Genomic DNA, 26,881 nt, shown 5'->3' on the forward strand with positions numbered 1-26,881 from the left:
ACACACACACACACACACACACACACACACACACACACACACACACAGAGAAGTGGGGTTTGCGCAGTGGCCGAAATAACGAAACCCTTTGCTGTGATCGTCTGGATAGCCATGCAGGGCTGATCTATTTATTTTCCTTTTTTTTTTTGGGGGGGGGGGGGGGGGGGGTGTCTTATTCCCTCTTTGTGGAAATGAATTCATAGACACGGTCTCTCACATTCCTGGACGCTGAACGGACTGAGCAGCACGCAGCCGAAAGACACGGAGCTTGCTGCGTCGGAGAGCACAGCCACTGGAGACCACACGCATTCGTATAAGTAACCACAGGGAAACCACAGCTCTGCGCACACAGGAAGCCCTGTCCCGTCTCTCCTGTCCTGCTGCTGCTGTCGTGTTAAAACCCGAGAACTTACACTGTCTGATTTTTTTGTTTTACCACGCAAGTTGTAACATGTGTAGGTAACATTAAAACCGATCACTTGTGTCGGTCTGGCAGTGCGTAAAAGTTGCACTCTGGATTTGCGTTCCGGGTAATCTCATGCAGCACAGGGTGGAAAATAGTATAAGAGCGGTACGTTCAAGATTTTCAAATCACAGTTTTGTTTGCTTTTGAATCTGATCTCTCGCCATAGCCACAACATAGGATGTTAATGGATTAATACGAAGCATCCGAGAGATCCTCGCAAAGTGCCGAGCCACGTCTCGAGAAAACACCGATGAAAACGAACGTCTGAGTGCATGTTCCTCATATGTCTTCCCCGTTATTATTATTACTTTTTCCTAATATTGCCTGCTGGCCTCTAGACCTGGCGATCGAGACTTAAAGTCCGACCCTGTTTACGTGCGCTGCTGGAGTAGGGGGGGAGAAGCGAACGGAGGAGGGGGTGGAGAGAGGGAGAGAGAGAGGGGGGAAAGAGAGAGACTGCAATATCATTTGTGAATCCCTCTCACAGTGCTGCAGATAGGGGCTGCCAACACACGCGGCGCGTCTGCAGGTGTGGGAACAGGACGGATATGTTGGACAAAGTGAGAAATTAAACCAACCGCTTCCCAACAACTGCTTCGGATGTACATTCCATCTTTGTTTTGTTTTATTTTGTATATGTATTTTTTCTATTTTTAATATTACCCTGATTTTTTTCCAGTAGGTTACACATTCGTGCAGCAAGCTGGTAAAAAAGAAGCGAAAGAGATAGAGCGAGAGTACTATTCTGCTAGTTGCAAGTGACTTGGAGGAAGACAGCCGGACAGGTAATTTCTGCCTTACGTTCGTATCGCCGAGCTCAAGACAGTTAACGAGCTGTTAACACAGTCGGCCGGGTGATGACTTGTCTGAACTGAGCGGGCATTTAAATGATCTTCTGACATATATGGACATATCACCGGACAGAGGAATACAGAGGAATACTGGAGCCTCACCCAAAAATTAAAAGAGCGGGAGAGAGAGAGGAGCGTCTACAAACTGTGAGTAAAACGGAGCGGCTTGGACTGAATCTACTTTCTGGTTATTTGATGCTCGGACTATAACGTTTTGGCTTTTTTTTTTTTTTTTTACGCGCATGACATTCAGATATTTTGGGAGGAGGGGGCCACTGTCCGGGGCGCACGGAGAATCCGGCTTGTTCTCCACATCACTTTAAAACAAACAAACAGAAAATACTAAAAGAAAGGAAGGAGAGACATTCGAAGGAGGGAAAGCAGAGGAGAGCTGGGTAAGCCCGTGCGTTTGCCGATTTTTTTTCACTGCAGCAGGAGAAAAGTCGTCCGGGAGGATGAAGTCTCACGCATCCCAGACCAGAAGGCTTCGCTCTGAATGAAAGCGATATTTCCTTCCCATATTCGGACTTTCTATTAGTGATTTTTTTTTTTCACTTAATATTAAAGTGGACATTTTTTTCCTCTCCATTCCCCCTTCCTTCTCTGGGCTGAACAATGAGGACTACTGGTGCAGTGGACTATTTGTACTATTGCATGCTCATCTTGCAGCTTGTGCATCAGCCCGCTGCCAAGCAAGTGCTCCGGTACCGTTTAGCTGAGGAGGGACCAGCAGATGTCAGAGTAGGGAACGTAGCCACCGACCTGGGCATTGTCGCCGGGTCCGGTGAGGTGACGTTTACCCTCGAATCCGGGTCCGATTTTTTCAAGATAGACAACATTACAGGTGAGCTCTCCACCAACGAGAGGCGGATAGACCGTGAAAAACTGCAGCAGTGCCAAATGATATTTGATGAAAACGAATGTTTTATTGATTTTGAAGTGTCGGTGATAGGACCAGCGCAGAGCTGGGTCGACCTCTTTGAGGGAAAAGTCATCATATTAGATATAAACGATAACACCCCGTCTTTCCCTTCCCCTGTCCTGACACTTTCTGTGGAGGAAAACAGACCCATTGGAACCCTTTATCTGCTGCCCACAGCCACAGACAGAGATTTTGGCAGAAATGGAATAGAGAGATATGAGCTCATTCAGGACAATGGGGAGAATTCAAGGCGATTGGGGTCTTCTGGGGATTCATTTTCAGGAAAGAGGAGATTTGAGGAGGGAGCGAGCAGGAGCAGTGTCTTTGAACTGCAAGTTGCTGACACTACTGATGGAGAGAAGCAGCCTCAACTCATCATTAAGGGGGCCCTTGATAGGGAACAGAGAGACTCCTATGAGCTTACACTGCGCGTTAGGGATGGAGGAGATCCCCCACGCTCCTCTCAGGCCATTCTTAGAGTAATGATAACTGATGTGAATGACAACAGCCCTCGGTTTGAGAAAAGTGTGTATGAGGCTGACCTGCCTGAAAACAGCTCCCCTGGCGCCCCCATACTCCAGCTCAAAGCGGCTGACGCAGATGTGGGGGTTAATGGTCAAATAGAATATGTGTTTGGGGCAGCCACAGAGTCAGTAAGGAGACTGCTGAGGTTGGATGAGAGCACGGGGTGGCTGAGTGTGTTGCACCGCATTGACCGTGAAGAAGTGAGCCAACTGAGGTTTACAGTAATGGCCCGTGACCGAGGCCAGCCACCCAAGATGGACAAGGCCACAGTGGTGCTGAACATCAAGGATGAGAACGACAACGTGCCTGCTATAGAAATTCGGAAAATTGGACGCATTTTCTTAAAAGACGGGATAGCCAATGTGGCTGAGGATGTGGTGGTGGACACACCCATTGCTTTAGTTCAGGTGTCAGATCGTGACCAGGGGGAAAATGGCATAGTGACTTGCACAGTGGTAGGAGATGTGCCCTTTCAGCTCAAACCGGCCAGCGAGATGGAGGGCGAGCAGAATAAAAAGAAATATTTTCTCCACACGTCTGCACAACTGGACTTTGAGACAACACAGGAATACAATGTGGTCATAGTGGCCGTGGACTCTGGGAGCCCCAGTCTGGCGAGTAATAACTCTCTTCTCGTCAAAGTGGGCGACACTAATGACAACCCTCCTATCTTCAGCCAGAATGTAGTAGAGGTTTCGTTTCCGGAAAACAATGCACCTGGTGAGAGGGTGACAACAGTGAAAGCCATAGATGCAGATAGTGGGAGGAATGCTGAAATAGCCTATTCCCTAGACTCATCAGTAAATGGGATTTTCTCTATTGATGCAGACAGTGGAGACATCCGAGTAAACACCATTCTGGATAGAGAGCTAACAGAGCGCTACGAATTCAAAGTGATAGCCAAAGATAAGGGCATAAACACCCTTCAGGGTTCTGCAACAGTGGTCGTCCTTGTGGCCGACAAGAATGACAATGAGCCAAAGTTCATGCAGGATGTTTTCACCTTTTATGTCAAAGAGAACCTTGATCCTAACAGCCCAGTTGGCATGGTTACAGTAATCGATGCAGATAAAGACCAAAATGCAGAAATGGGCCTCTTTATTGAGGAAGAGGAGGACATTTTCTCTATCGAGAATGAAACCGGGACTATTTTTTCCACCCTGTCCTTTGACCGAGAACAGAAAGGTACCTACACATTCCGCGTCAAGGCTGTGGACGGAGGTGACCCTCCCAAATCTGCCACCGCCACAGTTTCACTCTTTGTCATGGATGAAAATGACAATGCTCCAACCGTCACTTTCCCAATAAACAGCTCCTACACCCTTCTTCCTCCCTCCACTAACATCAGAACTGTGGTCAGAACCGTCACAGCTAGTGATGCAGATACTGGCATCAATGCGGTCCTGAACTTCAGCATCATTGGGGGTAACCCCTTCAGACTTTTTGAGATTGATGCAGAGAGAGGGGTGATTTCGCTAATGGCAAAGCTGGAGCAGAAGCATCATGGCCTCCACAGACTGGTGGTTCAGGTGAATGACAAGGGGCAGCCTTCGCAGAGCACCACCACACTAGTTCATGTGTATGTTAACGAGACACTTTCCAACTCCTCAGCTGTGGAGGCCCAGGTGGCTAAGAGCCTGAGCACATCTCTGAACACCAACATCGCCGGCGACCCCAACTATGACCTAAGCAAACAGCGGTTAAGTATTGTAATTGGAATAGTTTCAGGCATCATGACAGTCATCCTCATCATTCTTGTTGTTGTCATGGCCCGTTATTGCCGCCCAAAGAACAAGAACGGTTATGAGGCTGGCAAAAAAGACCATGAAGACTTCTTTACACCACAGCAGCATGACAAATCTAAGAAACCCAAGAAAGATAAGAAGAAACAAAAGTCCAAACAGCCGCTCTACAGCAGCATTGTCACTGTAGAGGCCTCGAAACCCAACGGGCAGCGCTACGACGGCGTCAACGAGAAGCTGTCCGACAGCCCTGGCATGGGCCGCTACCGTTCAGTCAACGGAGGGCCGGGAAGCCCAGATCTGGCCCGGCACTACAAGTCCAGCTCGCCACTGCCCACAGTGCAGCTTCACCCGCAGTCACCGACAGCTGGAAAAAAGCACCAGGCAGTTCAGGACCTGCCCCCTGCCAATACCTTTGTTGGCACCGGAGATAACATTTCCCTTGGATCTGACCACTGCTCTGAATACAGCAGTCAAACTATCAACAAGTACAACAAACAGGTAAGAAGACACATTTCAGTGTTCTTTTGTCTCCCTCCACTACTCTTAAATGTCTTCTGCTTTTTCCTCTTAGTGTTCTCTCTCCCATAATGCTTTCTGACAGGGCTAGTCTCAGTAGTCTTGTTGCCTTTATGGTGCTAATGTGTGTCAAGTTAGCGGTATTGATCTGTTTTGGTTTGGAGTGCCATTCACATGTAATATTGAAAGGAAAGAGAAAGGGTTTAGATTAGCTCAGGAAAGGATACTGTTACAACTTAACCAAATGTCCGACTATTTTGGACTTTTATCTCAGCGCGTTAAGCTGCCTTTTCCGTCATGGGTGTCACAACTCTTAACCTTGGCAATATGTGTTAGAAAACTGTAGACAGCTCACATAAGGATTTGGTTTGCAGTTATTTTATCCCAGAGGGGCGCATGCATGGCAGGGGCTGGCTGCACTCCCCTCTGCCCTGCCCTCTGTCTGAGACAAGGCTACCTTTTCTTCTCAGGCAAGGGAGGAAAAAAATGAACAAAGGCAAAAGAAAAAGGTAGATGCAACACAAATGTGGCTTTGTTAGGGCTCTGAGTCACTTTGAGAGAATCTACTTGACTAAGAACATCTGGCCCCGAGTCACATTAACATCACGGTGTGCTTCAAGGTCTGCATCAATTCATTGACCTCGCAGTGAAAACTGACACTTTTATATCAACTCCCATGTTGTGCTTCAGCTTCACATACTCCGTCTTTTCTTTTCCTCCATGTTTATAAATGTATGCCGTCTTGTACCTGCTCCTCTTTCTCTTCCACACGTATCCGCCCTCCACTCGTCGTTCCCCTTTCATGTTTCCTTTTTCTTTTGCCTTGCTCCCCCCCCTCCCCCCACCTTTAATTCTCTTCTTTCTTTCACAGCACAGACAGAACTTGTAGGTGACGCTATTCGATTTTTAAAGTTGAGGAAGTGTGCGCTTTTATGGACTCGGTCATTATATTTCTCTGGCTGCTTTTGCACTGTTAGGTGAAGCAACAGCGAGGAATCAAAGATAATACTTAATGAAGCCAGCTTATTTGCGTTTTCGTGAAAAAGAACACCATTGTATTTTTCCTTTTTTTTTCTATGGAAGTCTAATGAATTATTGATCTTTCTTTTACTTTGTGTCAGCACTACTCCTTTTGAAATCGGTAGTGTTGCTCGCTTGCTTGCACTTTTTTATTTCCTGGTTTCCCCCTTCTCCTTTAGATATCTTTGTTCTTGCTTATATTCTTCCCCTTCCCCTCTAACTCTTCCTTGGACCTTTGTAGAACTCCCTTGCATGTCTTGCATCCACCTGTGCCGCCTTTCCCCCCCCTCTGTAGCTCTTCCTCTCACTCTATTTATTCCAGCCTCATCCACATCTTAGCCCGCACAGCCCAACTCCTTTTTTCTCCTACAGAGCTTTCTTTTTTAATCTTTACTGTCATCTCTCTATGCCCTTCTCTCCTTCCCCTCTGTATTTCTCCCCTTCAAATCATTTCAGCCCTCTTTTAACTTCTCTTCCTTCTCTTTCCCTGCTCTGTCTCTAACAGCCTCTAATATAATGCATTCACTGAGCTGCTTCCCAGAGTGTGAGGAGTGCTGTTGTTTTCGGATGTCTCCTGCATAATTAAAAGGGCACTCTATTTGCTGCTGCGGCAGCGGCATGTATTGTGTGTCACTATGCTCCACTTATATAATTATTTATTTACTCTCTACATTAATGCACCGCTAACTTTTATGGACTGTGCATTTCTTACCATCCAGTATCTTGGAGGAGGAAAAACAACAACAATCTGCAGCGCATTTTTAAAATGTATTTCTTTATTTTTTGATTCACAGGTGCTTAATTATGGAACCCAAATGGCATTAAAATGGCACAAAATGTGCTTAGTGCTCTACTGGGCAATAACATCTAAGATCACTGTGTCACATAGCTGGTTTATCATTGAATATACAACTTATAGCATGTGTTCAAATTTCCATTTATGCCCTCTGGGCTCAGTAAATACTTCATGTTGATGCATTCAGTTTGGGTCATAAGGACATAATTAAATGGCTACACAAGAGAGCTAACTGAAGAGAAGGTGTGTGCTCATGTGCTCCAATTATGGCATTAAACAGCCACCTCTGTATGAGATTAAGTAGTGAAGCGGTCACGCTCTTGATTTTAAGATCACTGCATCTAAAAATATTCTGTTGTCTGGCGAGTGCTTCTGAGGCTAAGGACATAATGAAACACTCTAGGAAACTCGTGCGCCTCGCTTATGGGAACAAGTTGTGCACAAAAAAAGTGTTAGAAAATGATAAGATCAAAGAATGCTGCTTTTTTATCATGTGTCATACATTTTTAGACCTAAACTCATGTTCCTGAGCTAATTTAAATGTCAGATTGACCCTTTTTTCACATTTGGCCACAATTAGTTTCTTGTAACTTTCTTTCGGAACATTTGTCACCGTGCACGTGTTTTGTTACGCACACACACACACACACACACACACACACACACAAAACCTTTCTTTCTCGCTTTTTTTATCCATCTGTGGGAAGGAATAGAGATGGGCGCAAGAATGACGGCCCTGTTAGCGGTATAGAGAATGGCCCCCACTGTTTCACAAGGGACTTGGGGTTGGGTGGAAAGACAGAGAGAAGGACAGCGAGAGAGGGAGAAAAGTGCTGACCACTGACTGTAATGTCGGAGGTATCGGGTTCCATCTTTCTCCCTTCTCGCTCTCCTAATCTTACAGTAACCGCACAGGCAACCTGCTCGGGCAGGTAACCAGGCAACTGAGGAAGTTTATCAGTGAGGCGAACCTTTCTTTTTAGCCCGACAGACATTTAAAGAGTCATTAAGTTGAGCTAACTGTGAGGCAGAAGCCAGCGTGTCACCCAGCTGCTGCTGAGTTTGAACAGGAGCAGCAGCAGACCTGACATTTCATCTCTTCCTGTCACTCCATTGATTGGAGCTTATGTCATTTGTAATTGTCTTTATTTTCTTCTTCTTTTTTTTTTTTTTTTGCTATATGCGCACAACATTATGCGTGGTCTAACTGCTCCTTATATACGCACGGCCAAGCCATTCCATCCAAAGGCTGATGAGAAGCGCATTCACTTAACAGAACACTTAACTTTATTACTTTTGGCAGTAGCTTCTGTTCTGCGCAGCGGCAAAAAAATAATACCATCCAACCTTGTGAGGAATGAAATCACTTAGTCACTGAATTAGCACAAGCCATCAGCTTTTGTTTTATCATTACACTTCAAAGCGGCGCTCGTGCCCAGGTGGATCACTTTTAATCAGTAGTGAGCCACAGCAGCTTGTATTCTCTGCTCTTGCAGCGTAGCCCCTCAGGGCAGTCAACGCCGCCGTCCAACCACTTACACCAGGTTATCTTGCCTTGGGGCTGATGCGGCAAGCATAACTGGACGCTGCCCTTAACCCGGCTTTCCCGGTGCTCGTCTCCAGCACTCCGGCCAGCTGTTCCTCCTGCACCTCTCCTGCACGAGCTGAATATGGCCGCGAAGCATCTGATTTGCATAGGGCAAACCCTCGCCCCTCTGCACTTATATAGGACAAACAATATCGCCATGCAAATGGAGGTCACTTGGGTGGTGGTTGTAGCCAAAACATAGGATGCGATTGCCCTTCAGACTCTAAGACGATCAGGAAACCAATATGGAAATGTGGCTTTTTGCCTACGGCATCATTTATTTTAACTTAGGAAATGTAGCTGCCTAAACACCTGTAAAAACCCACAAGTGCACCAATTTAAACTGACAAAGGATCAGTTAGCCTCTATATTAATGCGTGCATTTAGGATCATGTAATCATGTCTCTGATTTCAGCCCATTGCGTGTGTTTTTTGTATTCTAAATACACATATACAGGCATCAAACTCTCATAAGTGGGAGCTAGTGACTCATTCAGCTCAGTAAGACAATTACTTGCTAAAAGGTTCTGCTGAGTCTGTCAGAACTTTAACAGGTTTAGTCATGCCCCAGTCTCCATCTAATTGTTGATTCAGGTCACTTATTTTGCTTTGTTATAATGTGAGCCAGACAGTTGCAAAATCAGGTAAGCAGATATCTGGGCATGTGGCTGGCTGATATAATCAGATCAGATTTCGACTGAGCCAGATCATGAAAATTGATTGTTCAGATTTAACTGCGGGATATTATTATTTTAGAATTTGACATACATTATGAAAACAACCCATAATGCATTTGGGGATTGTGTATTTTTGGTTCTGTCAGATGAATGTTCTGCTTAATAAAAAAGAAAAAAAAAGGAAACTGAAGGATTAAATACATTGCTTTATTGCACAGCTCTACGTCCTTTCATTTAAAACCACTTCGAGTCGACCCTCACTGCTGGCTGTTCTACCTGCTGTTCTTTGCTCAGCTAGCATCCCACACTGTGATATGTAATTGCCTTTAGAGTGCTGCTATTCGAGATTTCGTAATCTTGCATCCGTGCACTTCGGTCTAATGCTGCTTTGAAAAACTGGCACAAAACTAAGTTGGATTTTCTGATCCCGGACACGGGATTTCCAAACGCACATCATTAGGACCCAGATTAAACATTTTTGGCCAACTGGCACCATTATCAAATTAGCAAAACTGGTAATGAAAACATTTCAGCTTCACAGAAATTTCCAACAGAATGCCAAAAATGGGGGGAAAAAAAGAATAATCTTGAAATCTTGTCTTTAGTAAGAAATAAGATAATGTGCAATGAGCTGGTTTGTTTAATGCCTCATTATTATTATTAGTGCTCGTCCTTTGTACTGCTGACTGTGTCTAATTTGATCAAAATTGTTTTGGATCTCTTACGGCTTAATTCAATCTACGGCTGCTCGGGCTTTTGTTGTTTATGTTCCTAAAGGAAAATGGAGGGAGTAAGAGAGCTCAGTAATACTCATGAAACTGCAGCGGGCAGCATTTTCTGGTATAATGTGGTTTGGTGATTTGAATGCACTCGCTCTAAGGCAATTACTAATCTAAGGATTAGACTTACCTGATATATGGGCAGAAAATGGTGGCGACTGAGAGAAAAAGGCAGGGAGAGATTGCAACGGCTGGTTGCTACAGTGCCTGCTATATTACTCTGCGTAATATTTTAATACTGAGTGTGTTTTTTTTCCTCCCCACACTTCCTTTACTCATAGCACGAAAGCATTTCTTCATTTCTTTCCCCCTTCTTCTTCACCTCCCTCTTTTCTTTGCATATGGCAGCGAGCACATAAAAAATCGCAGCGCTTGCCATCACGGAGGGCAAAAAAGCTTCGACCCACCTGTAACGTTTGTCACGATAATACGGGGGGAGTGAGGGGAGGCGAGAAAAAAACAAAAAGACGAGAAATTTAAGCCGCGTGCCACCTTGATTGCTCTCCACGCTGCTGATTGTAAGTGGCAGTGTCGAGGATGCCACCTTCTCCTCGCCGCTTCTTTCAATTTGATGTCATCGAAAATGGAATTTCATTTCATACTCGGCAGCGATCACATTAGATAGGGCTTACCAGGATAAAGCCGATTCATATTTGCAGATTTGCTTTTCCTGTGGCACTATCAATCACCGCGCACTCGCCATATTGCACACTTGTTTTTCACGGCAATTGTTCTGAGGAGTTTGTACAGTAAATTGACTTTTACAAGGCTCCCAAGGTTTATGATATGCTATGCTAGCCTCGTTGCTTTCCCCGTTACTGTCCCCTCGTATCGACTTCACAGGCCGGAGCTCAGCTAAATGAGAACATCACTTAGCTCTACTGCTGTGCTGCTACACCCCCCCCCAGTAAGTTCCCTGTTGACAGGTTGGCTCACAATACAGATCAAAAAGTAAGAGAGGCTGTTTGTGAGACTAATAGGCAAAACAATAGCTTACTGTGACATTGTACCTCATCAAAATTGCAACAGCGTCTGGCAGGTACATAATAATGTGGGGGGGGGGGAAAGGTCACAGGTCATTTGGTCTCTTGATGTTGATTCAGTTCATTTTAGTGTATGAACAGGCGCTTCCCTTTGCTCCCACAACCACCTAACGGGGAGGGAGGGGTGGTGATTTAAAACCCCATCCAGCATCAGCCATGTTGTCACATGTGGCCTTCATGAAAATGAGAATAAGAGCCGTGAAAGCCAGACACGCCGATCCATAATTTACCCCTAAGTGCCACCCTTTGCCACCGGCAGGCAACTGTAAAGCTCCTCAGGGCAAAAGTGAACTTGTTTATTAAGATGACGGGTGGAGAAAAAGAGGCTTTAACTGGCATGCGGTCTCCCAGCTGGGCAGAGGAAAGATGCTGGACTTAGTAAGACAATGTGTGTGCGTGCCTGTGTGTGTGTGCGTGTGTATGTACGCCATGGTGTCGACAGGGGGAAAGTTAACAAGTTCAAAGGTGTAATTGGACCGTATTTAATAAGTACAGCGTTCATTCTGGATTCAGTTTTTTGTTGTTTTTTTGGTTTTTGCACCTGTTCTATCTTTCTTCCCACATTTTTAAAAGTCCTTTTTTTGTATTGAAAATCTGTTGAAATATTAAGATGGACAGAGACCTCCTGACTGCATAAGACAAAGTAAGAATTGTCCGCGATAAATAATGCATCCAAAGGCTTTGTTGGTTTTTTTTTTTCCTTTTCTTTTCTTTCCAAAGGATTTGCCTTTTTATTAACAGGCTGCAGTCATGCATATTTACTAAGCAGCAGACTGTAATGGATATGACTTGACTTGGGTAGGGGAGGAATAGGACAGCTTGACTGCTTCTATTAGCCCTGTTTTGGTGCGGCTCCCACCATGTGGCCCCCAAATGAGATTATATGTGTATGAAACAGGAGGCAGAGCACTCACCGACCATCCATCAAAGCCTGGGGGGACCTGTGTGAAAGTTTGTGCATGTGTACTCAGTGGGTTCGCTCACTGTGTTGATGCATGTGTGCATTTGTTAGGGTGTGATAAAGTGTGTGGGTGTACAGTATGCACGTGTGTGTGTGTGTGTTTATGCATCCTGCGAGGACTGGAGAAGAGAGCAAACGGGGGCCTCCACAGTTCAGCCTCTCCATCATCCTGCACGCCAGGCACACGCGTAGCGACATGCCTGAGAGGGTTTCAATATCCTGTGTATGTGTGTTTGTGTGCCTGCGAAGCTGTGTTTACCCAAGGAATGCAGTTCATTATATTTGTATGTGTGCCTGGTTATTACATATACTCTCTACACACATGCGTAAAGAAGCAGATGGAGACTGAAGGCGGGGGCAATACTTTATCTACACCTTTTAAAAATCCACAACAAGCTCCAGCAGTCTGGGTGTTGATAGCGCGCCTTTTTTCGTGGCTCTCAGCAATCACAAGTGCAAAGGACTTGGAACTTCTTCGCCCCGGCTGAGCTAATTATTGCAACGCCAGCGCGTATATATTTACCCTTTTCTGCTTAAACGTTCGCAGTTCCACGTATATTAAGTCCTGCAGATATGCTTGGAAGAAAGAAAGAAAAAAAAAGCTGAAATATTCATTAGCAAAGTACTGGCAGGGGCAGCAGAAGCCCCTGTATCGATGGGGCCTTACCTGGCAGAGAGCAGGCTATTAGCCAGGCCCGATAAATCTTGTCAGAGGCTGGAAGAATCTGCCTGCCTGCTGAAGAATGAAGGTCACGGGGCAGCTGGAGTTACGACCGGCCTCGCGAGGTAGCTGCTACCAAATCAGCTGAAATATGAAGTACAGCTAGTCTTCTTTTTTTTTTTTTTGAAAAAGCAAATTTTTCAATTTTCCTCTTTCTTGGTGTACAGTTCCCTCTGATAGCTTCTTTCTCTGTGCTGCATAGAGCAATGTGAATAAGTGCTTCCTACGTGCATTTTAAAAAAATCTCGTCTTTGTACTCGTGTTATCATGAAATAGAAGCATTGACAGCAATTTGAGACCAATCCAGTTTTTGTTCTGTGGCATCAGTATTGTATGATTTCATAATCAGTATTTATTTATTTATTTTTTAGAATTGAAGCAATTATTCAGTTGTTATGGACAGAAAATCAAGCATAACAGACAATCACAGTTTCAGTCTCGTGGTAGCGTATAGGTCTCTAACTTACATTATAAAGCACTTTGAGGGGACTGTGGTGATTTGACGCTATATAAATAAAACTGTATTGAATAAATTCTTGCATGTTCCTGTTAAAAGTGAGTTTTTCCTTCCCACTGTTGCCAAGCGCTTGCTCATAGGGGGTCATCTGATTGTCGGGGTTTTCTCTGTATTATTGTAGCGTCTTTACCTTACAATATAAAGCACCTCACATACTGACTTTTGTGATTTGGCACATGTAAAAAAAGATGAACTAAAAGCATTTTTCTAATAATATCTTTTAGTTTTAGAACTTTGTTTGAGAAAAATGAGAGAAATCAGTCTGAAGTTAATTTGGGCTTTTGGGAAATGACTAGGCTTCACTAGATCAATAATAATCAAAATACAATCTGTTGCGCCTTAGTTACCATTGGAGTAATGGGTCTGCGATTCAAATATGTGTTCATAACTTTCGTGATGATACAGCGCTTCTGTGGTAGATTTTGCTGATTAAAAAGAAAAGAGAAAAAAAAGATGTCTTGACTAAAAAGCAGTTAAAGTTTTTGCACAGCTCTGTATCATCCTTCAAGAATAAACGGCACTGTATATAGTCTGACACCAGCCCTTGTGCGTTGTGTGTATATACTTCCACGACCGGCGCTGTTGGAAACTGCAATATAAAGCAAAGACGACTGGCTTTAGTCAGACAAATTCTACTGTGGATTGAGGAGCTCCAGACATTTAATATGGTTTCATGTATTGATTTGCGGCACCTTGCCCTATAGCCTGTTTATTATCTAGCTTTGGTTTCACCTTTTACTATTTTTCTGACAGAATCTCAGGAGATTGAGTCCTCCCAGTTATTTCTCCTCCGCTCTTACCGGCAACAAAGTTCTTGATAGCGACTACACATTAGTCTCTCTCTCAAACTTTGCACTGGGCAAACAACTGGCCTGCTGTTTAGGTTCGCCGATGAGTGGGCGACCCCAGGTGCTTGAATAATAAGAACGTGTTCTGAGCTGTGGCTTTTGCTCAGTTTTCTTCAATTATGGAGGAGAGACAAACGGGGGGTTGTAATCAAGACTGAAAGACTGGCCTTTGACAAGGTTCATTTACTCTTTGAGTTGTTCCAGTGCAACACTTGGGACGCAAAAGCTAATTTTAAATTACAGAGTGGATTCAGTGGTGAGAAGTGCCTTGAGGGGGAGCCGGTCCACAGAGTCAGGGTGGGGGGAAATAAGGGAATGTTGTTACATTTGTTGCCATTCGGGTCGAGGTTGATGAGGTCTGGGATTGGGGAGAAAGGCGAGGAAATCAATCAAACTGACATGTCCGGGGCAGTGAGATTATTAGAATAATGGTAAACAAAGCAGCTTAAACATGACTGGGTTTTTCCTGTTTTTTGTTTTTTTTGTACCCCAACTTTATTCCTCACCCAGCATTTGCTTATTAAGCTTCACTTTACGTCAGATTCATCACTTTTAATCTGCCTGTAATGATATATTAATAACAGTCTTCAGTGGAAGGAGGCAAACTGCTGTGAGCGTAAGTGTATAAAGGAAGCCTATCACACAGTGAAGGGCTCTTATGAACTGGTGACGTGAGGGGAGCTCAAAGTGACATCCACAAGCGGCAAAGTGCCTACACGGGTGACATTTACAAGTGCGTCGCGGAGATCCCCAGCTGGACTTAGAGGGAAGATTGTTACTTTCTGTTTAATCACCATCAGAATTCTGCGGGTGCTGCATCAAATGTTTGAGTAGCGCAGATTACTCTCCCCCGTGAAGCCAATTGCGGGCAATCGTTTGATGTCTACGCAAATGTGCTTAACATGCATAACCGTTCCTGCCTCCCTTCCCTTCCTCTGCACATTTGAAAGATTTACATCGGGGTGTGAGCATGTGTGTGTGCGTGTGCCTACACTTTAAAGTCTCTTTGAATAAGCTTTTCTTTGCAGAAGCAGCCTCTTCTTCTCTGTGAATTGGGGACATGACATGACAATTGGAGACCTTGTAATTTATGTTTAAAAATGCCAGCGTTATCCGTGCCAGCGTGATTTTGTTTGAACACGGAGGCACACTGGCTAGGGTCCTCAGTCGCTGTTTAAAACCTTATGCCTGTGTTTGCGCAGGAATCCTTGGTGGGCTATCCATTGTTACTATGGCAATATACTTCCGCCGCACTCTTCCCCCACCCACCGCAACTTCTCCCGTGGCCATATGCCTGGAGTTTTTTAAAAGGTTTTCACTGCTCTCTCATCTCGCTTGTACCCGGTAATTCAGACCCATCAGTGCCAAAAGCTGAGCTCAGGGGCAACGTCCTGCTTAAAAAAAAGTCACGGTATTTTAACAGCTTTGGCCCGAAGTTGGATGAGGCGTGGGAACGTCATGTTCCGCTAAACTGTTTTGATAAAGCCATCTGGGTAAGCGGGGAGCATTTCAAAGATGAAGGTCCCTGAACACTAAATTGGCAGCAGTTTGCTTTACTACAGTGGGCTCATCTCTTCTCTGTGTCACATCTCCTTAGGGAACCTTTGGGATTTACTGCCCTTCCCACTTTGAGTTCTTGATTCATGAGATCAAATTAGACAGTGAGAGAACATCAGTGGTTGCACAATGCTTTGCTCTTTAACTCAAGGCCAGTATTTTGGCAAAGCCTCAAATGCGCTCCACTTGCTGGTTAACCATTTCCTACATCTATTTCTGCTCGAAATGTGTGAATCATAATATGAAACCGCTACAGAGAGATTTGAAATACTAGGAGGGACCACTATAGTCAAAAGATGATCGTGAATTCCATCTGCAGTAAATTATACTGGGTGGTATGGCTCTGTTCATGAACTCTGCACATGCAAACTTGCATACTTGGAAAGACCCATCTCACATTTCCATGCGCGTACATGGAAAGACAGAACCAGGTAGAGCAGCGGTAAAAACAGAGCAGGTATCAGTGACAACAGATGTGCCATTGATTCATTCAGACGCAGCATTAAGCCTAGATTACACTTATCCGCTAGGGTACGCTTTGGTCCGATTGATGTAAATTTCATCATGGTCTGTGCACACATCGCTATACCTATCTTACTCGTCCACGGTTGCTTTACATTACACTGAACTGACTGCACATGCACCTCAGGCGAAGACCTCAAGTGGACTTTGAAGACGTATAACAGGAATAACAGTCTCCAGATTTTATTCAGGTCTTTAGAGAAAATGAGCAGGGTTGGAGGAGGGTTACAAAGCAACTTGCAGCTGTGCAGCAATTGTGGGGAAGTTTAAACAACTTAAATAGTTTGCCTTATGTGAGATTGGATAATTTTATGTTTAAAAGGGTAATAGCTGAGGCACCAGCCAATATGGATTGGCCCTGGAATCAGCTGACCTACTGGGATTGCCTGAGCTCAATTTTGTGGCTCAGTTATAAGCACTGTTACAAGTTACAAGAAGAGAGAAAAAAATATGCTTGATGTGGCTAAACAACAGCAGTTCCAGCCCTTTTGAGACAAGAAATGCTTCGCAAGGTCGAGCCTATTATTGATGGGACGTATTGAAATCTTGTGTTTTTTAAACTTTCCACACAATCTCGTCATGAATCAAGAGATGAAACAAGTTGTCTGTATTTTATTCCATATCTGAGGAGAATGACGACTGAATAGCAATTAATCCAGTGAATGATGGCTGAATAGCAATGAATTCATTCAGGGAGATTAAAGGAACTGGTGTTAAGGATCAAAAAGAAGGAATGGTGAATGCATACAGTGAATGCCTAAGGACTAGAGTGAATGACTAAGTGTGCGTGTGTGTGTGTCCATATGGTTGTGTTTGTGTACGTAGAGTGAAAGGCAGTAAATCAGTAAATCATAACAAGAGGTACACAGGAAGCTCATCAGCCCAAAGCTTAAAACCAGAAGCAAGAATAACAGGAGTGAACTCCAGAAGTTGTGTGTTTGTGCAACTGTGCGTGCATGTCTGTATTTGTGTGTGAGTGTGTAAATCTAGCTGGAGAGCATCTCTTCACCGTAATGACTCTCGGCAAGCATGCAGCCTAATGAAGTGGGACTTTGCCTGTGTGACGACATGAATGCGCCTGATTGGGAAGTTGCTGCGAAATTGCTCCCAAAGACTACCTGCAGTGTTTGAACACGTTCGCTCCATGTTTTACGCTTGGTGATGATAAACACTCACCTTTGTTTTGTCAAATCTTGCACTTCCACTACCATTTCAGCTTACACATCTAATCCTGTAAGGAGGTGCTGTATTTCAGTCTCCATAAGACATTGCTAGAGTGCAGTGGCAACTTGAAGAATTCTCTGACAATAATAATATCCCTCCTCCTCGTTCTAGAAAAGCTAGAGCTGCCTTTAGGAACACACATTGGCTCCTGTATGATTACTGGCCTCTGCGCCTCTGCAGACTTCATGTCAAAGCTCATAATGAGCGCTGTGGGCAGTGAGCGCCGGGTTCCTGGGTGCGTGATAAAACGAGGGGCAAAGAATAGTGTCTGTGCATGTTTCTCAGACGTGAGCAACGCTAACACAAGCTGCATTTTACCTGTTCCACCTGCAGCAGCGGCCTGATCTGCTTTGCCTGCTTAGCATGTATCTCACTCCAGGCGAGGCTGCGTGAGAGGCTCAGCTGTTTTTATTAACATCCAGGAGGTATAAAAAGGTTGAAGAGGAAGACAACCAGGTAAAAAAAAAAGAAAAAAGAAAAAAAAAGAAACGAGCTCCACTTCATAAACTGCAGCTGATGGAACTGACTAGGCAATGTGTACAGTTTCTTATATATTGCCTCATCCATCGTGGCTTATTTATATCGCTCATACTTTCAGGCGCTTGTGTGATTTTTCAGCTCTGACTCAAATACGCCGCACGGATATTGTGTGCTGTCAAAACACAAATGGAATGGCGGCGAAAAACCCACCGCACCCCCCCCCCTGAAAAAAACACACACACCCTGTGTCCCTCCCACAATAAGGTTTGATCCGAGAGTGATGCATTGTGGGAGGAAATGGACGCCGCTGCTTCTGCCTCACGTGTTTGCCGTGCACAGGCACAATGACAACAACAGTTGCGACAGCACTAGGAGGAGGCCCCTTTTGTGCAGCGCGAGCTGATACACCAAAAGGGAGTGACAGGTTTGAAAAATTGGCAAACAGTGTTTGCTGGAAGGCTTCCTTGGGGCTTGGGTACCTTTTGAAATCATGTGCGAATGCAGAGGAGTGTGAATGAAAAATAGCTGTGTGATCCTGCCATGTTGCTTCTGTCAAGAACGCGTGATTTTCTATCTTTCTTTCCCTCTCTCGCTCCTTCTCCCTCCTTCCCTCCCACAGCTTGCTGTCATCCTCATCTGCCCCTCAAAGCTCACCTTTTTTTCTTCTTCTCCCTTTTCCCCTCTCTCTCTCCGTTTCTCATCATCTCTGTTTTAACGCTCCCATTCTCTTACCAACATGCCCTCCTCCGTCTCTCCTATGTGTTTTTGCTTTTCTCTCGTTCTCACCCCCCCCAACAATCCCCCCACGCCCCTGCCCCCCCTCCCTCTGTTCTTCCAGCTTAGCGGACGTGGTTATTTAAGGCTTAGAATCCATAAAACCCGCCTTAGGTGTGTTTGCTTTTGTTACTTTCCCAAAATGGTGCAGTGACTGCCACATTGTTTGCTGTTGATCCTCATTCAGCCACTGCCTGTTAAGAGGAGAGCTTCATGTGGTTTAGCGGTGACTCGCGGCCTTGATGGAGCCCTCCCGTCAGTAGGTTTTAGGTAGCGTACATTCTACCTGCCCCTGACCCTTTTTTTCTTTGCAGCAGGGCTGTAAATGTAAGTTATGATTACTACCTGTGTGCAATACTGCAAATTTCAGTATCGAGCCGATACCAAGGGCTAATATTCCCGACATCGATAGCAATAAGGATACTTTATAAAGGCAGGTTAAGTAGAGGAGAGAAGTGTGTCATGATTCAAGTTAATCATCATCAATTTGCTCATTCTGAACACATTTTAATGAGCACGAAAACAGATTTTTTTTACTTTACACAATAATTACATCTTTCAGATTTTTCAAGACCTGTCTCTAAGGTGCAACTTCTGTTTTTTAAATGTGTTATAGGCGATAATTAAAACATTTAACCGTCAACACAGTAAGGTTCACACATTTTTCATAGTTCATCTTTGAGGTATATTTTTTCATTTCCAGTTCAGTGGGCTGAATATATTTGAATATATATTTTGTCTATGTGTACGTAGTCTACATGTACTCTGGATTAATGTTAAAGTCTGACTGCATGAGAAGAGTGTTGTCTGCACAGATGTGTCTCCTTTCTTGATGAACGGGTTCAGTGTACTGAGGACAGAAACAAACAAAAGTATCCATCTTATCGCGCTAGTATCAATCCGATACCAATACCAGCATTTGTATCGATACTAGCATGATTTGGATCGATCTGCCCAACTTTACTGAAAACCATAAATGCAATGCCGAGACTAGCAGAAGCCCAACCAGTACAGCAGCATACTCAGCTCCAGACCCATGTGTACGAAACAATTAGTTAATCTCCCCATCTGCAACAGCAAGATTTTTCTTCACCCCCTCCCCTTCGCTGCAACTCAGACCGAAAACAGTCACAGCGTGATTCTTCCTGCACAACATCTGTCCCAGATTGCTCTACCCTTCCTAATTAAACCCTGTTTACCTCAACAGTCTTAAAGCAGACTACTGACTAATTATTAGGCACAAGCTCCTCAAGGCCGTGTTTAAATTTCACAAGCTGATGAGGGTGCTGCTTGTTGGAGCTGGTGAGTGAGCATTAGAAAAAGAGAGAGAGACAGGAACAAGAGCCTTTCCCCTCGAGCGTCCCCTTCTTCGTGTCGTCGCCTGGCATCGCTCTTTCACACCAAAAAAACTTTAATTAATGCTCTGAACAGTTGTTAAACATTGTTTTGGTATATTCAATGGACGAGACTATAAAAGAGTAGAGAAAAGGGGATATGGAACTTGCGGCAATTTCCAGTCATACATTTTTAATGTTTATTTCACAGTTTCTTAATTAAGTCCATGCATCAGAAAGGCCCCAGTATCAGAAGGGAGTTCAGGGGTTGGGTTAGCTGACAAATTTATAATGCGTTTATTTTCATGACAAGGCCCATGAGGAATTTTAATAGATATTTTTTTTTTTTTTTTCAAGTGGAGTTACACATTTGCCCTTTTGGTGGAAGGACTGGTGGCCCTGGTTAGTTTGATTTCTACTCGGGAAGCTGTGGATACGCCGCAACACGTCTTTTCACATTTTCACAAGCATCAGCACAGAAAGATATATTTGAATGATTTTTCGGCCTGGTTTTACAGACTCTTTAAAAACACCCACAACTCCACAGCTTCTCTATCTTGTGCCTCTCTCTCTTGCTCACACACACACACACACACACACACACACACACACACACACACACACACACACACACACACACACACAGAGTTATCCTGGGCGGCAGCCTGATTCAATTAGTAGGAGGTGAGGAGCAGAGAGATGAGGGTCACTCTCGCCTGTTCCAGCCCGAATGGAGATGCTTCCTGGGAGACCCAGTTTGTCTCTAAATTTGGCTGCTCCTGGGTCATTGTTTCATCACAGCCCCAGAATGGTTCCCCGTGACTCTATAAGTCTATCTATACATCTATAATGTATATTTCAATTTAAAAGCGCCTGCTCCCTTGCTGATTTTGTTTTCTTCCAGTGTTCCCTGTGTCACTGGAGTGAAAACCCAACACCCCTCGAAGCTATTGGGAGATGCTTTGTTTGTTTTTCTCCCCATACAGGAGTAAAGCAATGAAGCTGGAATTTACATTTACCAGCAGCGTAAGTACATGCGTATTACTACACTGACATTTTATTTCCAGCCCAGGATTTTCCCTGAAGGCTTTCTTTAAAAAAAAAAAAATTAAAGCTGGTGGAAAAAGTAATATAAACAACTTCTATAAAATCACTTATCACCTATCCCTGAAAATATAATGATAACTAGTCATGCTAGTGCTCCTGTGTTATTGAAGATTTTTAAATGAGCATTCATAACAAGAAAGGTATTAGATATAGATTTCCTGTAATGGCAGTTACTGACAACGGCTGGCCCTCCCATTAAGGTGTAATGGACAGAGGGATCAATGGTGAATAAACAGCGGGCCTCAGTATTAGAAAGCTACTCAAACAAGCAGCAGTTCCAATCTCTGATCAGAGTCCCATCAGACCGCTGAGCCAAGAGGTTCAGCGGTCTGATAGGATGCGGAGAAAAAATAAAAATTCTTCCACGCGAACCAGTCCATTACATGTATAAATAGCACTTCAGTGCAAGCTCACAAAGCATAAAACTCTGTGGCTGCTTGTGTTCACACATTATTAAGGTCTTTTACTTTGCCTTGTTTGTCCATAATGAAAGATTTCTAACCTTTTAGAGTGAAGGCCTCGAAAAGTCTTTCTGGTAGTGTTGATTTTTATGAGAGGCGGTGGATTTCATTAGCGATAAAAAAGGCCAGAAACATCTCTCCAGCAGAGCCAGCTGTACGTGTTACCGTAGTTTCACGTGGATTATCAGTTGCTGTAACTGAGCAGGTAGAGCAGGTCATCTACTAATCTGAAAGTTGGTGGTCAATCCCTGGCTGCTCCAGTCTGCATGCCAAATATCCTTGGGCTAATCCCAAGTTGCTCTCTGATGCATCGGAGTGTGTCTGATATGTGAATGTTAGATAGAAAGCACTTAATGGGTGAATGAGGCATGTATAAAGCTCTTTGATTGCTCAGGTAGAGTGGAACCAGAAAATTAGCATTAATCAGCATTAAAATGATCTCCTTAATATTATGTAGATTTCCCTCATGTCGCTGACCTATCGAGGCGCGGAAACAGGACATGTGGTGGTGTTGCGGGGCGACCGGTAACAAAGCCTTTGGGTTGGGGATCCAATCCAACACAAAAACCCCGCAGTCTTCAGCGGAGTGGGTGGTATCTGTGGAAGTAGCGCGCAACCGAATACCAGAACCGCAGGTTTCCCAGTTAAACTTTACCTTAAAAAAAGTCAATCCCCTCACCTGCCAGTGATTTTAATGTTGTGACTGATCTGTGTAGCCGTGCTGATACAGTATGCAGAGCGGGGAGATCATCTAAAGACATCAAAGGCACAAAGCAAGAAAGGGGGCTAGCTGTGGGGTGCCTATATTACAGATAATGATGGACAAGGAAGGAAATATTTATGCATCTCGAAAAAAGAGCAGCCTAGAAAATTGCGTTTATTTATAAAAGAAGTGGTGGAAATATAATGTTTTCCCTCCCTTGAGGCTTAATTTGACTTTATTTTTAAATATTCAGTGTATTAAGAAAATATAATAAAAAAAGAAATCATGTTTTCCTCCTTCAAGCTCAGTAATTTTTTTTCTCCAGCCCTGGGTTGGTGTCACCTCTGCGGAGAGAGTGATATGTATCAAAGCGCAAATACAAAGGCACTTTTGAACGCTTACAGAAGCTATCCAGGTCTTTTTGGTCTGTTCGGGATGAACAAAACGAAACACCAAGGCATCAACAGCACCCGCAGGATTTAATGTCTCATCCTCTCCACAGCCGTGTCTACATGTATTAATAGCAAATCTTACAGGTTTCGAGGATACGGGCGTGAGTCTCCCAGAGTTAACATTGTCTGAAGTCGAGTGAGTTCTGGCACTCGTCTCTGAATCAAATTGTGTGTGAGGCATCTTCCCCTCAGGGGAGAAAGGGAAGATGTGAAGAAGCAAGGAGCTCAACAAAAACAAGTCTTTCTTGTTTTTTTTATTCCACTCAGTGATCGCTAATTACAGACTGACAAGGCTCTTGTTAAAACAGTATAAAAGGTGTGTGTGTGTGTGTGGTGGTGGTGGGGGGATAAAGACATGAAGAAAACATTAAATACCCAGCGTAATTACATTTATTGTGGCACGCTGGATGGAACACACTCCTCTTATTCTCCAGAGACTCCCATGTGCTCGTGGAGGGAAATGAATCTGTTTCATTTTAATTAAATAAACACAGATATCTGATAATTTACAGTGGGTGACGGCTTGTGTCAAAGTTAAGAAGGTTTTCTAAGAGTTTTGGAGTGATTTCTACACTCCATTGAATACCTCAAAGGACCACCGTTGAATACCTGGCTCCTTTCCTGCTGACAGAAGTTGTCGCCAAGGCCAACTGTTCCCCTAACTAGTCTAAGCTCTTTGCCAAGTTTTCCTCGCATTTCCTTACTTCACTTACACGCCCAGATCATAAAATTCAACTCACCTGGTTTAACTGAAAAGGAAGCGGGCGACTTAGATCTTAGTACATGCCTCTATTCGCACCATAATAGTATTGCAACAACTGTAGTGCAGTTTGGATTAGTAGTAATTCTTAGAAAAGCCATCTTGTGCCAAGTTTAACATGAAAACATTGCGGTTTTTCTTGAAGTCATTTCTTGTTTTTTTTGTCTTGCTTTTGTGTTGCAGTGGGCGTGTCCATCCTGTGCTGTCAGGCCGGAATGTAACAGTAGCTTCTGCCTGTCATTTACTCTTAAGGCATCCACATGGTTTGTTCTGGTTTTTCCTGTTCGGTCTCCGTTCGCGTGCATCTCTTTCGTATGCCTCGCTTCCGTCGCTGTGGCACGTAGTTCCAAAAGTGTTTATTTCCTGACTGCAACAAGGTCACAGCACTCTGCAAGGTTATTCCACGTCAGGGCTCCAGTACTTCTAACGTCTTAGGGATCGGCAGAGAGTTGAAAGGTGTAGATGTGGAACAGGCAGGCTGCTTATATCATAGTGATTTTTTTTTAATTCAAGACATTTCCTTAGCCTTTGTAAAGGTTGCCTTAAAAGCGGTACAGTCAGAGAAGTATGAGTCACAGGTAAATGATGGTGCTGCCTATTTTAGGTGAAGGAAGATTAGGCCGAGCAAATCAAAGAGATTTTCCCATTTGGAGGTGCTGATATCTGACCATTACAAAATCAATAAACAACTTAGAGATTTCCACAAAGAAGACTTTAATATGCTCTTTCTTCAAATTACCACCTTTAGTGTAATAGTTACCTTGCTTTTACTTTTAATACTTTCTATGCACAGTACTTCCCTCGCATTTATACTCCAGAAGATGGGAAAGGACTTCTGCGATTTCTTTGAGACCACCACGACACCTGCCTACCTGCCTCTTTCTTTCTTTTTTTTTTTGCTTTCTGAGATTTATGTGATCCTACAAGGAAAAGTTGGATTCTGTGTACAGTAATAATTCATCTCATGTCTCAAGCTCACAGGAGCACTGTCTGTTGCTCACGTTTCAAGCCCCTCTGCATCATTAAAATGCCTCTGGCAACGCACTCCTCGTGTAAGCTGTTTCTTGTCTCACACTTACTATCCAACATCTCATTTTGGCAGTGCACAGTTGGATCACCTCAGAAAAGTCCAAATAAGGTGTTTTCTTGCAGAAACACCTTTTTTTTTTCTCCTCCTTCTCGCTTTCCACTCCCGCTCTTGCGGCCCCTCATTTTTCTAAATCAGCATGCTCTATTAAAACAACGCCAAACAAGGAGCTGTAAGCAAGGAAACAAGCTTAGAAAATTCATTAGTCAGGGCGTTGTTTTTGCAAATTAAACATTAACTTTTCTTTCTTCTTCTTTTTTTTCTCTTCTTCTTCTTCTTCCCGGCACCTCGCATGAGACACGGTTGCCTGAGTGTTGTTTGTAGCTGTTTCATTCGCCTGGGATAATGAGAAAATTCTGCATATCAATATTAGCCAAAGAAATCTCATATCCATACTAGGATGAGGCTGGGTAATTTGAATTTATACCAAGGGATTTACAGTCATTCTGTGTTTTCTGAAATAGGAGGAGGAAAAAAAAGTGGTTTACAAACTCTTTTTGCTCCCTGTCAGCCCGTGTCGGTTTGATAAATGAGCGATGTTAAGCTTTTTTTAGTCGATCTCGGAGTAAGTAAGGAAGGTGGCGTGTGCCTAATCACGATGTGATGCACAAGGCTTAAAGATTGGTAGAGGGCCCCAGTCTGTCTATCTGTGCGATTAGATAGGTCTCACTGGAGGAAAGCTACTGCCACTGTCCTCAGGTAGCAAGTAGGGTTTTGCAATCTAGCAACTCTTCTTAGTCTGACTGCAGAACCAGGAAAGATCATGTAAAGGAAAGGGTGAGTTTAAGGCCTGATTCAGACTTCTGTGGTGAATCTTTGTTGAGCCCACAGCATAACCAATGGAACTGGCTGATGTCATTGCCAACTTTTACGCTTGTCTCTGGTGCATTATGTGTTAATTCACTTTTATTTTCAGTTTTAATTATATAGTACCAAATTACAACAGCAGTCACCTCAAGGTGTCTTGTATTGTAAGGTAAAGACCCTAGAATGATATGCCAGCCAATGCTGTGCCAGCCAATAGGAACAGATAAAATTCTTTTTGTTGTGGTCAGTTTTTTACAAAAAAATGTTGCCACTTCTTTGTACATTCCCTCAAACCCATTTCAATAGTTTCCCCCTCCAGAAATTTGCTGAGATTTGTGGGTGCTTATAGTAATACTATTGAGATATTGAGGTGATAATATCATTGATGTACTCAGCAACTGCAGCAAAAAATGAGCCATGCATAGGATGAACATGCACTATCGCAATAGCTGCGGTTTGCGATGACCTGACGTGTAGTTAGATTTCTTTAGCGGCGCACATCAGGTTTCAGGGTTTCAGAGGGGTTTGCGGTCACGACGTAGCAACGCCGTTGATTTCTCACTGAAGCATAAATCCCTGGTCTTGCTAAGAATTGAAGACTGGAAGCCAGAAGACTTCACTGATAATGAAGAATAAAATCAGTAAATATACAAAATAAGTCAGCAACGCACAACAATCAAGTAATGTGTAACAAAGCTTGCTGGGTTAACTAGACAATGAAAAGATGTACTTTGATGTGACTGATGTTAACTTTTACTACAACATGCAGGATAATTTGCAGATCCTATAATAGTCCATTAGACATTAATATAGATTGGTCTTTAAAGAAGAATTTAAAAGATGTGATACAAACAGCTGTAAATCCTGCATTTATGATGTATTACTGTGCACACTGTACTTAATAGCAAAGTGTGTGGATATATGTCTGCAAACACACATTAAACTTTATCTTTCCCTAATGGTGTTTATATGACCTACAAACCTGGCCAAGTACCATTAGGTCAGAGTGTGCCACCAGCCTGGCTCTTTCTAGCAAACACATAAATTCGAGTACGTCAGTCGGTCGAGTCTCATTTTCACTTCATTACTGGAGGTAACCGAATGCATTAATTTAGCTCTGCATGCGGAAAATGTGTTAGCCTCAGCATTTTCATCCACGGAAGGCCTTTTAATGAGAGCTGTTTTTATACTACAATGCATTATTCAATTAGAAGGATGAGTAAAGAAAGGCCCACTGTAAAAGTCTCCGGCACGGGGTACTGGCCAGACAGATCTGGGACCTCATTGAGACGACTGGAAAGAGAAGGCAGAGATGGTGAGATGGAGTAATGAAAAACATTCAGTCTCAGTCAGATTATTAACATGAACCCAAATACACACTCACGCTACCATAGCTTTGCTGGTGGTAGCGTCACTAACCAGCAAACGAAAGCAGAATGATGATAAAATATTTTAGCTTGATTGGCGTGGTACATATAGCACTGAGAGCTATTGTTGAGTTGCACATTTCTTCGATGTTCTTGCTTCTTTGGAATATTAGGCCAACTATTTAGCACTTTAGATCAAGTTCTTTGAGAAAATTGGAAACTGAGTCTGTTCAGGATAGGTTTTCCGCAGAAAGCAAAGGCACGTCTTGAG

The 26,881-nt window shown here is 43.7% G+C and overlaps 1 protein-coding gene across 6 annotated transcripts in view; it reads left to right on the forward strand.

Moving 5' to 3' along the window:
* Window positions 1-936: 936 nt before the first annotated feature.
* The window catches only part of pcdh7b (protocadherin 7b), a 116,590-nt gene continuing 90,645 nt past the window's right edge, over window positions 937-26,881 (forward strand). For 5 of the 6 annotated variants that reach the window (XM_084924097.1, XM_084924098.1, XM_084924101.1 and 2 more), the window contains exon 1: window positions 937-5,007. In XM_084924097.1, coding sequence (XP_084780223.1) covers window positions 1,933-5,007 — 3,075 coding nt within the window. In that variant the 5' untranslated portion in view covers window positions 937-1,932. The remainder of the gene's footprint in view (window positions 5,008-26,881) is intronic. The other variant, XM_084924095.1, reaches the window with a different exon arrangement.

The sequence above is a fragment of the Perissodus microlepis genome, chromosome 3 (genome assembly GCF_051167445.1).
Source record: "Perissodus microlepis isolate ML-2025 ecotype Zambia chromosome 3, ASM5116744v1, whole genome shotgun sequence".
Lineage (NCBI taxonomy): Eukaryota > Metazoa > Chordata > Actinopteri > Cichliformes > Cichlidae > Perissodus > Perissodus microlepis.